We start from the raw sequence: 15,036 nt of genomic DNA, 5'->3' as shown, positions 1-15,036 counted from the left end.
AGATTTAGGGACTTTTTTGCTCTTAGTAAGTAAATAGAGTGATTCAGGTTGGGAGTATATGTAATTAGTGAGAAACAATGCACATTTTAGGCTTAAATACTCAAAAGCAGTAGTTTTTGGATTTAGAATATTTTTACCTCCAAATTAATGTTTTGGGGTTTTTTTCTGAGGAACCCTTCTGGTTATATACCATGTTTTTATAGCCACAATTTAATGATCTTATGATTGATGATTTGTCACCATAATGGAAGTGCTTTAACTTAGCAAGTGAGTTGTGAGCACCAATATAAATTGAATGCTTAGGCAAGATTTACAATCTCCCATTGATTCTTTAACCCAGTTAAAACCTTAGAATACTAAAGGTCACAGCCTGTGGTTCTTCTTATTAGAAAGCAAACTTATCTTCAAGAATTGTACTCACATCCGATCATCATCATAGCCACAGCGAAAATCTTCTCGCCGTCTGTAGTAGGGGCGATGTTGCCAAACCCAATACTGGTCAGGCTGGTCATGGTGAAGTACAGTGAGGTGATGTAGACCGAGTCCTTGCTGGGGCCGCCCTCCCACTTGCCTGTACCGCTGGTGTTGAAGCGGTATGGTGTGCCCACTGCTTCGCCCAGAATATACAGCCAGCTGTCAGTGCGCACCACGTTTGCCTCCTCGTCGATGACCTCGTAGTCACCGATGCTGTACCAGATGCAAGCCAGCCAGTGGGCAGCCAGTCCAAAAACACACACCAGTAGCACCAGCACTGCCGCGCCATACTCTATGTAGTGGTCCAGCTTGCGGGCCACACGACCCAAACGCAGGAGTCTCACTACCTTCAGAGAGCTGAAGAGACTACTAATGCCCTGCATATCAAACAATAAAGAAAAATTAGACATGATCCATTTGCAAAAATGTTCCACCCTTACCAAAAACATTTTAATCATTCATATGGTGAAGCCTTAGGTGAAGTCTGTGAGATGATTTAACATTTACAGATGGAGTCTCCTGCATCAGAGCTTTGCAACTCTGTAATTTTCCACCATGCGACAGAGGAGTCTGATTTATTTTGTTAACATGACAAGTTGCACTCTTTAAATTATTTGATTAATTTATTAATTAAATTATTAATTTCAAGACAGAGTAAGACAGAGGCTAGTGACTTTTTTTTTTTTTTCATTTTGACATAATGTTTGGCCAGGTTTTCTGCAAATGAGGTAAAAATATTTTCTCTTCAAAGATCTGATCATAAAAATGTAGAAACCATACAGTACCTCCAGGAGTAACATTTGATTATATGATGATAATAAAACCTGAAGCTTAGCAGGAAATGTTGTTTTCCCTTCAAACTTTGATAGTCTGTTATTTTTGTTCATCCCTCACATGTAGTGCTCATAAAAAATGTATTGCCTTCGCTCAAGCAAAGTAAATCAGCAAATGCATATTGACTGGCAAGTAAAGAGAAGTCATGCGTGGCATTGGAGAAGCTTCCTCTCTATGTACATGGCTTTTATAGACACAGGTTTGGGCTGAGCTGCGTTAGCTTGCTTACAGCACAGCAGCAGAATGAAAAGGCTGGATAACCCGTGTTGACAAGTCCAGCAAAAGCAGTGGCCTCGAAGCTTTAGAGGGAGGGGACTGTGCAAGCAACATTAATCTTTATTTACACCTCTTCACTACACTAACACATATAACATAACACTGACAGCTTCACACAACACTTTATGAGGACATTTTGATTCTATTTCCATAGATGGGAGTCATATGAGTAAGCATTTCAACAATGGTAATACAATTATTAAACAGTGATGATTGGTCACATGATGCAAAAAAAAATAAAACCCGATTTTAAAATGGACATTTCATTTTTAAAAAGAAATACTTGACAATCTCAAACTTTATTTTAAAGTGCTGTGTGGTGAATATAAACTATAAGAATATTAATAACAATTTTTCAGTGGGTGGAGCTCCAAACACATAACATACTTTAAGCACATTTATAGCAAGTGTTCACTCATTATTGATTCAGTCTCAGATTCAAGATATAGTCAGTATATCACATTCTGATTAATGTGTATTTGCTCCACCACTCAGTGTGGTATGGCACGTTTACTAAAGTAAATCAGATCACAGACATATCATATCATAAATCATAGGCATATCTCTACCCTGGTTGAGATGTTTGCTTCTAGTCACAAGTTGTTAACCATGATGATAGAAGGAATTGTCCAAATGATTGTAGGGGTGAACAAATTTTCAGTGAAACATTATTTTAACAATAAAGTAGCTTCAAGGTCTGATTCCATGTTTACCAATCTTTTGGTTTTATGTGAAGTGGGCTTGAATAGATTGGATTAACATAGTTATGGGATTATTAGGGGCTATTTGCCAGTTCCAGATCCAGACAACCGTGAACGTTACTATATTCTTCAGGTGCAGGAAGGTGCAGGATCAGACACAAAGTTCCCAGAAAATAATTTAGTCCAATAGAACTACCACCAAAATCCTGTAGGATACCTTTGATTCCCATTAAATGTCTAGGCATCGCAGGTCACATGATCAACTTTTAAGAATCTTAACACTGCAGTGTCAATGCATATTGAAGATAAAATGCCATCACTAGCAATTCTGGTATGAATACAGAACGAATCCACAGAAATGTTGATCATGTTTTTTGTGATATTATGTTGTAGTTGCATGGAGGCCAGATTGCTGCTAACATAAAGTTCTTTCCCGGCACAAAGACAGCGGGAAAATGTTTTTTCATTATGGTAGGTGAAAATGGAAAACATTGCTGATCCACAGTATCACCTTTAGGTTATTACCTAATAATGTAGTGAAAAGGAAGAATGGAAAGGACAGGAATACAATGGACAAGACCAAGAGAAGAGGGAGAATATTCAGCTTTCAATTATGTTAAACTCTGCACCACTCTTAGCTTGCGTCACCACTGCTTGATTAAAGGCATGAGAAGCAATCCTGTTCTTCAAATCTTCAACACATCTCTGGTGTAAACAGCTCTATCATTGTTTGGCTACACAGCTGAGGCTTCACTAATGCTTCAAGCAAGAAAGGACTGCGATGAGGTAAACTATAATGAGTTCTCCAGGCCTGCATTGCTTTAGAGAGAGAGAGAGAGAGAGAGAGAGCCGACAGACATTCATTCTTGCCACTAAAGGTGCAGTAATAGACGACAAAGTTGGGTGATGTCTTGATTCTCTTTTGTTTTGAATGTGTTTTGAATGTGTACATATGGCATTATAATCATGATGAAATGGTATCGCTGGCAGAAGTTTACAGCGGCTCAGGGACAGCACTTTTGTGCAATTGCTTCTGTATGTGGCACATCCCCTGGGATGGACTGAACTCCCCCAAGGTGTCTGCAGTTGGCACACAAAATACCATATTAACAGCTAGTTGGATCATTAATCAGTGTTTCCTGATGTCTTGTCTGACACTAGGCGCCTAGCAAAAGCAGAGATTAAACTCTCAGGCATGCTCAGTTTGAAAGAATCATCACAACAACATGGACATCTACTAAAAGCGCTCATTAGCTGCATGTGACTGCTGAACGATGTGAGTGTAGGTGCAATGAAGCTGAATTAATAATAGATGAATTCAGCAGTAGTAGAGACTTTAGTAGAGACACGCTATGCTGATCAAAGAAATTCACAGTAGTGTTACGTGATTTGTCAGTCATCTGCCGTCTGGGTAAACCTCTGTGGTACGACTTCACAGTCCAGTAAACATACAAGAAGCGTGTTAACTCACCAGAATTATCCAAATGATCCAAAATTATCGATCTGCTGTGTGCTTGGATGAACTGAATTTTGAAAATGCTGCTTTAGTGCAATGTCTTGCTGTCAGTGTTTTATTTTCAGTGCAAGAACAAAGCAACTTCACCAATGACATGCCAGAGTGCTGACTCAAGTTAAAATAGAAATTTCTGAAAGTGATTTCCACCAGAAATCTGACAATTTATGCCAGGCGTTTTTTCTCAATCCTGAGAGAATGATTTGTCTGCAGACTACAAACTAGAGTGTGTTATAGAACGGTACAGATGGAGATCTGTTTAAACCCATCTAAACCCATCTATTTTCTTTTTACATATCCTGTCAAGTCATCGATTCACCTTGAAATAACAGTAAATATTATGAACAGTTATGAATATAAATATCAAATGTTTATCTATTAATAATTATTTGAGCCATCTAGTTACTGTTAGCAGTAAAGATTGGGACCATTTATTATATGAACATTAATCTTCTCAAAATATAGCTTTTTATATAACTAGTCAAATAACTTAAGGTCCTGTCAGAAAGTCCATCAAGTTAGCTCATCAGCTAGCTAGCTTGCATTAGCAGTGGATATGAGACACTTTTTGTTGAACGTGACTTAAAAATCCTCTCCGAAATGTCCCAAGATCCTGTTAAACGGCTGACTAACATTAGCATTAGCAAGTTTTTACATTTCTGAATATAGATCCTTTCAGAAAAATAGACAAGAGTGTATAGGTATGGCTTTTATTCCCTTCTTACCACTTTAAATATTCTGAGATACACTACTTGGCACACATGAGTTTGTTCCATATTTATATTATAGTGTACTATTTGGATGTCAGCCATTTTGTAGCATGATTTGAGTTTTCAGTGGAGAATTTTCCATTGTGAAATAATATTTCCTGGAAAGTTTACAACATTATTATCCACAGCATGCTGTAAATCGCCTGTAATCCCAATGCACACTATTATTGTCTAATGGTACCACAGTACATAATGATTTCTTTTATCTGAACATATATTTGTCAGGATGAAAAGCAGACTATGTATAAAAATGTATATATAATCGATGTTTTAACAACTAAACTTAAATGGTGCTTGCTATTTGTGTATTTCCTAATAATTTTTAAAAGACTTTTGTATTTTTGTGGTTTTCTAGGTAATTTTCAAATGGTGAATTCCAATTATGGAAAGGTTGGTCATGTTCAGTCTGGCTACACCAATATCATTGATTATTTTCCAGTAAATGAATAAATACATTGAATTGACTGTATGAAGAAGTTGTGGGGTGATAAAAGAATAAATATTGTCTGCAACTGTTACTCTGCAGCAGTAGATCTGATCTGACTGAGTGCTGCTTGGTTCCTAAGAATCTGATTAATAAAAGATACATGTTTGTGCCTGAGTCAGGCTCCTCAATTTTTATAGGTGTAATTCCACCACAATAGCACAACCCATCATGTTTTATTCTTTACATATAGAACACCCTCTACTGTAAACAGTAAAGGATTAAGGAGGGAGAAATTTCTCTAGGATTACACTCACAGCTGCACTCATTTACATAATCCATATATGGACTCAGTGATACACCCACATTTCTGTACCTGCACTAAAAGATGCACATCCTGTGGTCTGCAGTCCTGTAGTACCTCTGCACTATATACTACTGCATGACCAACACATTTGCAAAACCCAACTCCCATCCATAATATTCTAATCATACATTCACCCAGTCCAGTTCTTCGAAATCATTCCAAACATTCCACTGATTTCCTTAACTAATCCATAAGGAACTAGATTAACAAAAAAAAAAAGCCATCCTTACCTCATCTACATTCTCAAAAGCGTTGATGACATCATAGGGTAGGCAGGAAAGCAGATCAATAACAAACCAGGTCTTCACATAGTTCATGCGGATAAGTTTCGGGTCTGATATCACCTCCCCAGCTGGCCCTACAAACGTCGTGTGGAAATTCAGTACAATGTCCACAAGGAAGATGACGTCAACGATGCTGTCCACCACCAGCCAGGTGACGTTGTTCTGCTTGGTCTTGAAGGAAACGTTGTAGGGAACCATGATGGCCGTGTAGAAGGTGAGGATGAGGATCACCCAGTCCCAGGTGGTCTTGAAGGTGCAATAATGCAGGATAATGTGAGGTGGCGTCTTGGGTGTTTCTTGTTTGTATTGGGGGAGGATGTCTGATCCCAACTGCAACACCTAACAGCAAATGCTTAATGTTTTTTTATGCAATGTTTATTTTATGGCATTCAAATGTTTGGGTTACATTTATATTAGTGATTAGAAAGGACTAGAAACGATTCATAGACACCTGTATGGATGGACAAATCAGAAATTGGTTAACAAGCTCTTTGGGAAGGTTCTCTATTGTTTTGGATGCCTGAGAACCTACAGGTTAATGTTCTCATACAAAAAGTGAATACTCATTTTTTTCTGTGAATCCATTTTCCCATCCTTTTCTCACCACATCTTTATTCATATTACATGACAGTTTTGCATGGCACTATGAAAACACCACCAAAAAATCCTTGAGCTTGATTTTTCTATCTCTGGTCACTGGATGTGAGAAAATGCTATTTCTAACACTTAAACCTCTTAAACCTACTTGTCAAATGAGCAACTACAAATAAAAAAAATAAAAGAACATAATATAATACATAATATAATATAATATAATTTGTATTTGTGATTTGTCCACCCTTAATGTGTCAAGGTATAAATAATCATTGTGCATCAAATATCAAACAAGAGTAAAGATATTTATGGGCAAGAATGAATTGTGACCAAAAATGTGCCATGTTACAACACTGGCCGAACAGTAAGGGATTAATGATACCCAGACAGTAATGCGACTCATTATCAAGTCTTATTTGGCAGAGCTACTTGCAGCTGGAGGCAGAATGATCCAAAGTACTCAGAAAATCTCAAAGGATTTATAACCTGAGGGCTGATGCTGGCTTGTACAAGTGCTCTGGTCTCTAAATAAAATGGAACAATTCATAGTCCAATACAAGCTAAACATTAAGTGGAAAAACAACAAATACTAAGACTTTTAGAAAGCAAAGAGTTACTGCAAATAATAATACAATGGCCAAGTCAGAGAAATACAAAGACGTGATCCTAGGTATTATTTAAAGAGCTAGGACCTTTGTATTAGAATAAAGATTGAGCATATAATCTTTTAATTAGACAGAGTGTCAAAAGCTTTCCAATTTGTTTGTTTCAATCATAGTATTTAGAAAGATTAAAAAAATTGATATTTCATTGTTGCTGTTTTTGTATAACTACGTATAAAGCGTATTTTATCATTGTGTTTTGTCAAGTGAAATTTGTGTAAAGCGTAACCGATTGTGGAAAACTCACTATGGTTTAGAACAATTTTAATAAAAACAGTTTCTAGGGGTGAGAAGTTGACATCTAACTGCTCAAAAATAGGGATTAAAATATGAATAGGCATGAAATATTATTGTACATGTTTAAATAATGCGCCTATTTTTAATAGTTTGTTTCTAAAATAAATCTGCTTGATGGTATATGAGCATGACAGAATACAAACACAGGAAGTACTAACATCTTATTAAACTAGTCGGTTTGCAGTGTGTTTTATAAACAGGACGCACTTAAGACCTCGGTAATATGACAATTGCAGTTGTTTTAAACGTGAGTTAAGGTTTGCAGATACAGAGCTTTTTGTTAGATAGAGTGTTATTTGAGCAGCTGCCTCAAATGTAGAAGAGATTTATCTCAAGGAAGCAGAGGAGCTGTGAGGATTGGCACAGACATTCTACTTCTTTTGGCCAGGTGTGCTTAGGGACTAAGGGTTGAAATGGCCTTTGATGAGAATTGAACACACACACACACACACACGCACTCTACCTCAGCCAAACGAGAGTGCTTGTGGACATTTTCTCCCTTATGAACAGTAGGAGCCAGCTGCTGAAGGACGCCACGGCTGCTTGTCAAAGCACGAGTGAGACGGGCAAACTTAGCCCATCCTTAGGGAAATAAGAAAACACAAATGTGAGAATTTCTTCCTCTGGTGAAGTTTAATTAAATATCGAACAGGCTCTCAAACTCTGGTCCTCAAGTTCACCCTGCCCTGCACATTTTAATGTTTTCCCTGTGCTCGAAACACCTGATTCAACTCATCAGCTAATACACAGCCCTAGCTGATATGTTGTGGGTTAGGAAACTTTGGCCTAAACAATTATAATGGCCATAATATAAAACTCATGACCTGTGCAACTGTTTACATGTGAAAAGTGACATATCATGTTTGCTACGTTTTCAACATTCAGACAATTTAACAAAAAACACTTCCTGCTACACTTCAGCCAAATGTTTTAAATTATATGATCATTTAGCATTTTTGTTGTATTTTGTTAGTCTCTCACAGTAATACTAATTACATGAGAACCATAAAAAGCATGCACTTTTACTTATATTCTCTGCCCTCAAAAGCAAAACCTTTAAATATAACAGCCTGCTGTCATTCATTGTGTTTTGTATTTTTCACAAACCTTTCGATGAATCGTCTTCGATGGGCTGCTTGAATGCAGTGATGTCATTAAAGGTGCATAGAAAAAGCACAACTTTGTCCTGCTCATTGCGGATGGGGGCAATCTTCACAAAGAACCACACGGGCATTCCTGTTCGGGGATAGGACGGTGAGTTCCATCATAGTGTTTAGACAGATATGTCATACTTACTGAAAAATTGCCTACTCACGGTTCTTCTTGTACATGAGAATTTCAAATGAGTTCATTTCATAGTTCTCGAAGGTCTGCCGCACTTTCTCATATGTCTCCTTGTCTGTGAGTTCTCCATACATGAAGCTGAGAGGAAAATACAGAATCAGCTACACTTTGCAGTGTTTTAGAATGTCAACCAGAGGGCATGCTGTTATAAGAAAATACTCAATAATAGGGTGATAGTGGTGATTATTTTCCAAAAACAGCACATGCTGATGTGTTTTATTCCTTCTTTTTCCCACAGCAACTATTATAAATTTTAAAGTATTAACAAATATGGCATCTGTTTAGAGGCAAATGTTGTAAAATATCCTCAAAACAATTTCCTACTACAACTAAACTGTATAGAGTCATTCCCTCACCAGCCTTTCCTTCTCTGTTTCTCTTGTGAAGCCTGTCATATTTCCGAGAAACTAGAAAGTCCTCTACCATGAAAACTTACTGGCTGTTAGAAAGCACTGACACTGGAGACTCCTTTTATAAACCCAATCAGATGCAATAGTGCTGTGGTACGACTGATAAGATAAATCTTGCAGGATGTGCATAATCACCCTGGACTAAAAAAAGGACAAAATGACTGTGAACCTGCAAGTGCTGCTCTTCTGCATGACTTCAGCTCGGTGGTAGCCTGAGAGCTTGCAGAATCCATCGTTACTGTAGACAATGGGCCAATCCACGATCTGAGCGTTCCCCAGAACAAAATTTGTGTCTGGCATGAAACATTAAAAAAAATAACAATGTAAAAGATCTAAAGTTTTTTATGTTCTAAATAAAGCTTGCAAGACACATTAAAGGGGGTTCTTAGAGACAGGTAAAGCCTAGTCTCCGACGTGAAACACAATCAGAGTGGGGAATCCTGACTGACCTCGCTGATCAGGTCACTCAGAGATCATTTGGGCTAGAGAGCTTGTCTTTCTCTTTCTGTGTAGTTGTCCATTAAAAAAACTCTCTCAATCATGGCACTGATGAATTGTGCACCTATACTACCAGCCAAGATTTGGACAAACTCTGTTTTATATATATATAAGTGCATATATAAACAGTTAGTCTAAAATTATTTGTCAAATAGTATATGTATAAAGGCTTCCATTTTACCTCAGAATAAAAAATGTATTTATATACAGAATTTTTGCTTAAAAACAAGCACTTGCTTAATTTAGAAGAAGCATTGAGGAGCTTGGCTTGTTTGAGAGCTTTAAGCAAAGCCTCCTGGTTGAAGCTGCCTCATGAAGGTTATTGGGAAGATTCCCAGAGTGTGCAATGCTTCATCAGGAATACTGTTAATTATGGAAAAGAAAATAGTTTCGCTTTATTTAACACTGTTCTTAGCCACTGTATACTTACACAAATTATTTTAGTGTTAACATTTTCATTATTGTTTAAAAATAGTAAACAATAAATAAATAAATAAATAAATAAATAAGAAAGAAAAAATGATGGAAGCTTTTCTATAAGCAGGCATGTCCAAACATTTGACTGGTAGTGTACACTGGGCCATAATAACACATTTATAACCATTTCTCTATAGCAACACTAAATGAGTTATGAATGACTTATGTCTGAATTCATGAGGTGATGTTTCATGCTGTGTGATTTTTTTTACCATTGCACAATTTTCAATATGAATTTTAATTATGAATCAACTGAAATGTTATTTTTTATTGTTTTTTAAGTTGTTTTTATGAAACACAAAGTATTAAGGCATTGAGACACCTTCCATGAAGTAACTGTCCGATCATTACTGTTCATGTAACCAACATATGAGCTTCTGAAATAAGAGAAGCTTTCAATGGTACAGGACACGTTAATGCTTTGTAGTAATGTACTGCATTGATTTCCACTTTGATTTGAGGAGATGAAAATCATTAGTTAGGTTGATATATAGGATTCTTAAATAACTTTAAAATTTAATGCAAATGGACCACCATTGGAGTAGACAGAGTAAATCCACCTCCCAAAAGCTAAGATAACAGATCAATACTTCATTCAAGATGCCTTCAAGCTCAACGCATGTGCCACTTGCAAAGACAAAATTGAAAGATTTGGATCGAAAACAGAAACTACAAAAGCTACAAAAAACATCAGAGCCACCTCCTGAAACTGGAAATAACCCTCATATAAATCCTTCTACATTCTTCATAAAAGAATGATACAATGCTTATGAATGTGTTATGAAGCCATAATGTCTGTTTCCTTCAAATAAAGTGTTAAAGTTACAGCCTGCAGGTGGTGAGTGAGGGAAAATGTCATAAAATGACGGGACGTTATAACCAGACTGTTAATGGACTGGAATTAAATAAAGTAAATCTTTATATTTAGGAAACTTTCCCTTGAAGGATCCTACAAACAATTCTCCTGAGAGGGAGACAGAGTAAAAATTCCCACTGAAAGAATGGCTGTCTGTACAAATTTGGGCAATTTTCTTTGCTCTTCCACACAGCATGATCCCCACTGTTGAATTAACACCTGTGGTGTTTATATAAATCCAGCTGGCCGCAAACGAACAGTGGAAGAGTTCATCCGACCCTGCGGATTATTCTGTGTAAATTTAATCTCCACACGGCAAAACACAGGAACAGGACGTCACTGAAATGCTACAGATTAGTAACTCAGCTGGGGAAGTTGTAACAATAAAGCAGGCTACTTTGTTAGTGCTCACTTCTACATCAGGGAATAAAAACAGACAGGAGAAAAGGTGTAAACAAGGTAGGAAATGATAAGAAAAGTAACTTCTAATAGCACTACCTAGATCTACATGATAGCAATATTTGGACTAAAACATTTCTAAATGAGCAGAAAAGCCACAACAGATATGGATGAGCTGGATGGAAGCACAAGGAGAAAAATGTCTACATGACTTTGATATACCTGTCTGTCTATGGGATAATGTCCAAACTGAAACATTGAAAAGAAAAGAAAATGTGTTAAAGCAATTAAGGAAAGGAAGCACAGTTTTTATACACAGCTAAATCCTCAGTGCTGAGCTAACACCTGCAGCAATCAATTCAGCTGTGCTGAATTTGATTCATATGTACATGGTGTAGGTGATACTTCAGCACTGAGGACGTTGTGTGAACTGAAGCAAGCAATGAAATTATTCAAATGAAAAAGCATTCATAAGCTGCAATAAAGGGTTGGTTATTGCATTGCAAGCAGATACAACAGGATGTGGTGTGATCTGAACTAACTGTAAATACCATAAACATCATGAAAAATGTTCCTCTTAGTCCTCTTGATCCTCCTCTTTAAAACAGCAGTGATGTGGTTTAGATAAGAAAAATATAGGTAGTCTGTGCAGTTTATCACTGAAGAATACTTACAAGTAAAACATAATTGCAGTAAAATATGTTATTTTAAAAATAAGTTTATTTTAAAATATGTTTATTTTACCATAAACACGTGTATACACTGAAAGGTAAAATAGTACAGAAATGACAACATTCAAAAATCAAAAATATCACTTGCTTGGTTTTAATTGCTACATCCATATGTTAACATCAACGCTGGCACTAAATAGCATGTTAAAAACAATGATATTAATAGTAACACTACCAATTTGATAAACGGCATAGTGTGGTTTGGGACGAAGCCGAGATCAAGGCACTTATACCCAGGATGGTGATGATTAGTGAATTAAGTTTAGCTGTTTTGGCAGACGAGGTCTACATTACAGTCAAAAAAGTGTCTCATCAATCTCTCTAATTAAAAACTAACTATTCAGCTTATGGAGGGTAAGCAGTGTCTAAAGAAGTGCACAATGGACAAATAAATCTGCCAGGAACAAGATAGCGATCAATTACTACAGAAGATCTTTTTTTTCACTGTGTGAGATGTTTTGGAGATGTGTAAAAGGAGATTGGAGTGTGGATGATTCCAAAAGTCTCCAAGGGTGTAAAATGTCCAGGAAATTGAAACCTCATAAGGAACCTAAAATTCACACGACTCTCCTGATGTTTAGTATCGATTTGTTTAGGTAGTGGTGTTCACCATGTATGTAAGTGAGATGCTGAACACAGACAATAAAATACAGCCATGCAGTGCAACAAAAACCCATGCTGAAATAACACCTGCACCAACAAGGCTGAATTAATTAATAGCTTCAGGCTGGAATTGTTTTAACATTTTCAGCACTGGGAATTTTGCATTCCAGCCTAAAAAAGACACACTATGCGTTTAGATCTTTTATTTCAGCAGAGAAGAAAAGGCAGAGAAATGAACCTGAACCCCTGACTTCAGTCTTCTATAAGGTGATGGAGGTGAACTCTTAAAGAAAGGATGAAATAAGCGCTGTATGTTGTGTTAAATAAGCTTGCTGTCTTACCGTTGGACCTCCGGACGATATTCTCTAGGAAAGTATTCTGAGGGGCCACGAGTCCTCGGCGACCCCCGGCCATCCTGACTCCTCCTCACCGGGACACAGTGACTGAGAAATGATTCTAACGATCCGGTAAAGGACGATCAGTGAGTCCTGATTTGGAGTCTACATGATTTCAGATGCTGTGGGGACAGAGATGCGGTACTGTGCTTGTGATGCTCTCCGCTGTCCCTCGGTAACACAGCGCGCGCCTGTGTGTGTGTGTGTGTGTGTGTGTGTCAGTGTGTATGTGAGAGAGAGACTCCCGCTCCGGACCGGATTCGCTGCCCCGGGTCGCACCGCCCACCTCGGCCGCGGTAACGGAGCTGAACGGCTGGGAGACTCCACCTGCTGGCGGCCGGACGAACTGCATTATCTAGGATGTGAGGGGCATCCCATTGCAGGCCACAGTCACACACACATTCAAGCACTACAGACAATTTAGAGCTGCCAATCAACATGTCGTTTGACTGGTGAAGGAAACTGGAGTACACAGAAATCCCCGAATCACGTAGAAAACATGCAAAACCCAAAGAGAAAGGTCCAGTGTTCAGATGGTTGAGGTCCTTCACTGTCTTGTTGGTCTAACTCTTCTTGCTGAAGATAGACTGCAGGTCAGGAGCACTGTGCAGATGGTATGATCAGCTGATCACACCACCCTCTAGAGAGTTTGCATATCCTGCTTAGTATACTTCCCAAACCAGGCTGTCATGCTTCCTGTCAGGATGCTCTCAATGGTGCAGCCTAGTTTCAAGTCCCTTAAGCATCTAAGGTGGTAAAGACACTGATAGGCCTTCCACATCAGGGTGTTAATGTGACAGAACCATGACAGGTCCTCTATGATGTCGACACCAAGGTACCTGAAACTGTCTACTCTTTACTGTTGCTCTTAAGGTGTTAGTAGCTCCTTTCCTGAATCATGCTGAAGTTCACTATGAACTCCTTTGTCTCGCTCACATTAAGAAGGAGGTTGTTCTCTTGGCACCATCGCCTTCAGGTAGGCCTTCTGATCATTATCAGATATCAGGCCCACCACAACAATGTCATCAGCAAACTTTGTTATTATTATTATTGTTGTTTTTGTTGATGATGATGATGATACATGATTTCTAAGCTCTATAGATAACATGAAACAAGCTTCATCCAGGATGAAATAGAAAATAAAAGAATTTAATTAAGAATTTTAAATATAAAATAGATTTGATATATTTAACATATTTCTTGGTAACTACATGATGCAATATGATGATGCTGATGCCGCTGATTTTTATTTATACATTTATACATAATTTCTCAGGTGTATAAATAACAATAAACTGTATATGGTATTTTCATGAAACATTTTATTGGAAATAGCAATGAAAAAAGTGAATCTTGAACATATTATTCAAATATAAAGGGAAATGTAACTAATAACATGATATGTAAAAAGTTAAACAAAGTAAAACTAAAAGTAACAATACAATATTACAGTGCCACTGTTGCATCTTGCAACATTATTAAAAATAGCCTTGTGTCAAATTTATTTTAATTTAATATTGAAATACACAGTCCCAGCATACATTATATCATTATAGGATACTGCACGTATTTCATCATAACATAATGTTCAGAAAAGGGAGAGCTAAAACTTACACTGATCGGCCAAAACATTTTGAGCACTGAGAGGTGAAGTGAAAAACACTGATTATCTCATCATGGCACCTGTTAGTGGGTGGGATATATTAGGTTGACAAGGCCTAGTTTGACAAGGGCCAAATTGTGATGGCTAGACAGTGGTCAGTATCTATCAAAAGTCGTCCAAGGAAAGAACATTGGTGAACCGGCGACAGGGTCATGGGTGGTCAAGGCTCATTGATGCACGTGGGGAGCGAAAGCTGGATCGTGTGATCCGATCCAACAGACGAGCTACTGTTACTCAAATTGCTGAAGAAGTTAATGCTGGTTCTGATAGAAAGGTGTCAGAATACATAGTGTATTACGGGCTGTTTTGGCAGCAAAAGGGGGACCAACACAATATTAGTCAGGTGGTCATAATGTTATGCCTGATCGGTGTATGTTCTCGTGTCGGTGTTGTGGTGCCATCTGCTGGAGGTGTATATAGTGGTTATGTTGACGATTTGACGCTTTTTAAAATCTTACCTTATA

The 15,036-nt window shown here is 37.7% G+C and overlaps 1 protein-coding gene across 2 annotated transcripts in view; it reads right to left on the bottom strand.

Annotated features, from left to right (window-relative positions):
- The window catches only part of kcnh1b (potassium voltage-gated channel, subfamily H (eag-related), member 1b), a 38,180-nt gene extending 25,075 nt beyond the window's left edge, over nucleotides 1-13,105 (bottom strand). The window contains exons 1-8 of one of the 2 annotated variants that reach the window (XM_058400172.1): nucleotides 12,856-13,105; nucleotides 11,403-11,429; nucleotides 9,120-9,243; nucleotides 8,512-8,618; nucleotides 8,304-8,432; nucleotides 7,660-7,778; nucleotides 5,590-5,982; nucleotides 422-851 (exon numbers count right to left, since the gene is read on the bottom strand). In XM_058400172.1, coding sequence (XP_058256155.1) covers nucleotides 422-851; nucleotides 5,590-5,982; nucleotides 7,660-7,778; nucleotides 8,304-8,432; nucleotides 8,512-8,618; nucleotides 9,120-9,243; nucleotides 11,403-11,429; nucleotides 12,856-12,928 — 1,402 coding nt within the window. In that variant the 5' untranslated portion in view covers nucleotides 12,929-13,105. The remainder of the gene's footprint in view (nucleotides 1-421; nucleotides 852-5,589; nucleotides 5,983-7,659; nucleotides 7,779-8,303; nucleotides 8,433-8,511; nucleotides 8,619-9,119; nucleotides 9,244-11,402; nucleotides 11,430-12,855) is intronic. The other variant, XM_058400173.1, reaches the window with a different exon arrangement.
- Between the last annotated feature and the right edge of the window lie 1,931 nt (nucleotides 13,106-15,036).

The sequence above is a fragment of the Hemibagrus wyckioides genome, linkage group LG10 (genome assembly GCF_019097595.1).
Source record: "Hemibagrus wyckioides isolate EC202008001 linkage group LG10, SWU_Hwy_1.0, whole genome shotgun sequence".
Classification (NCBI taxonomy): Eukaryota; Metazoa; Chordata; class Actinopteri; order Siluriformes; family Bagridae; genus Hemibagrus; species Hemibagrus wyckioides.
The sequence above is the reverse complement of the archived record's forward strand: the minus strand, read 5'-3'. Positions and strand labels throughout refer to the sequence as shown.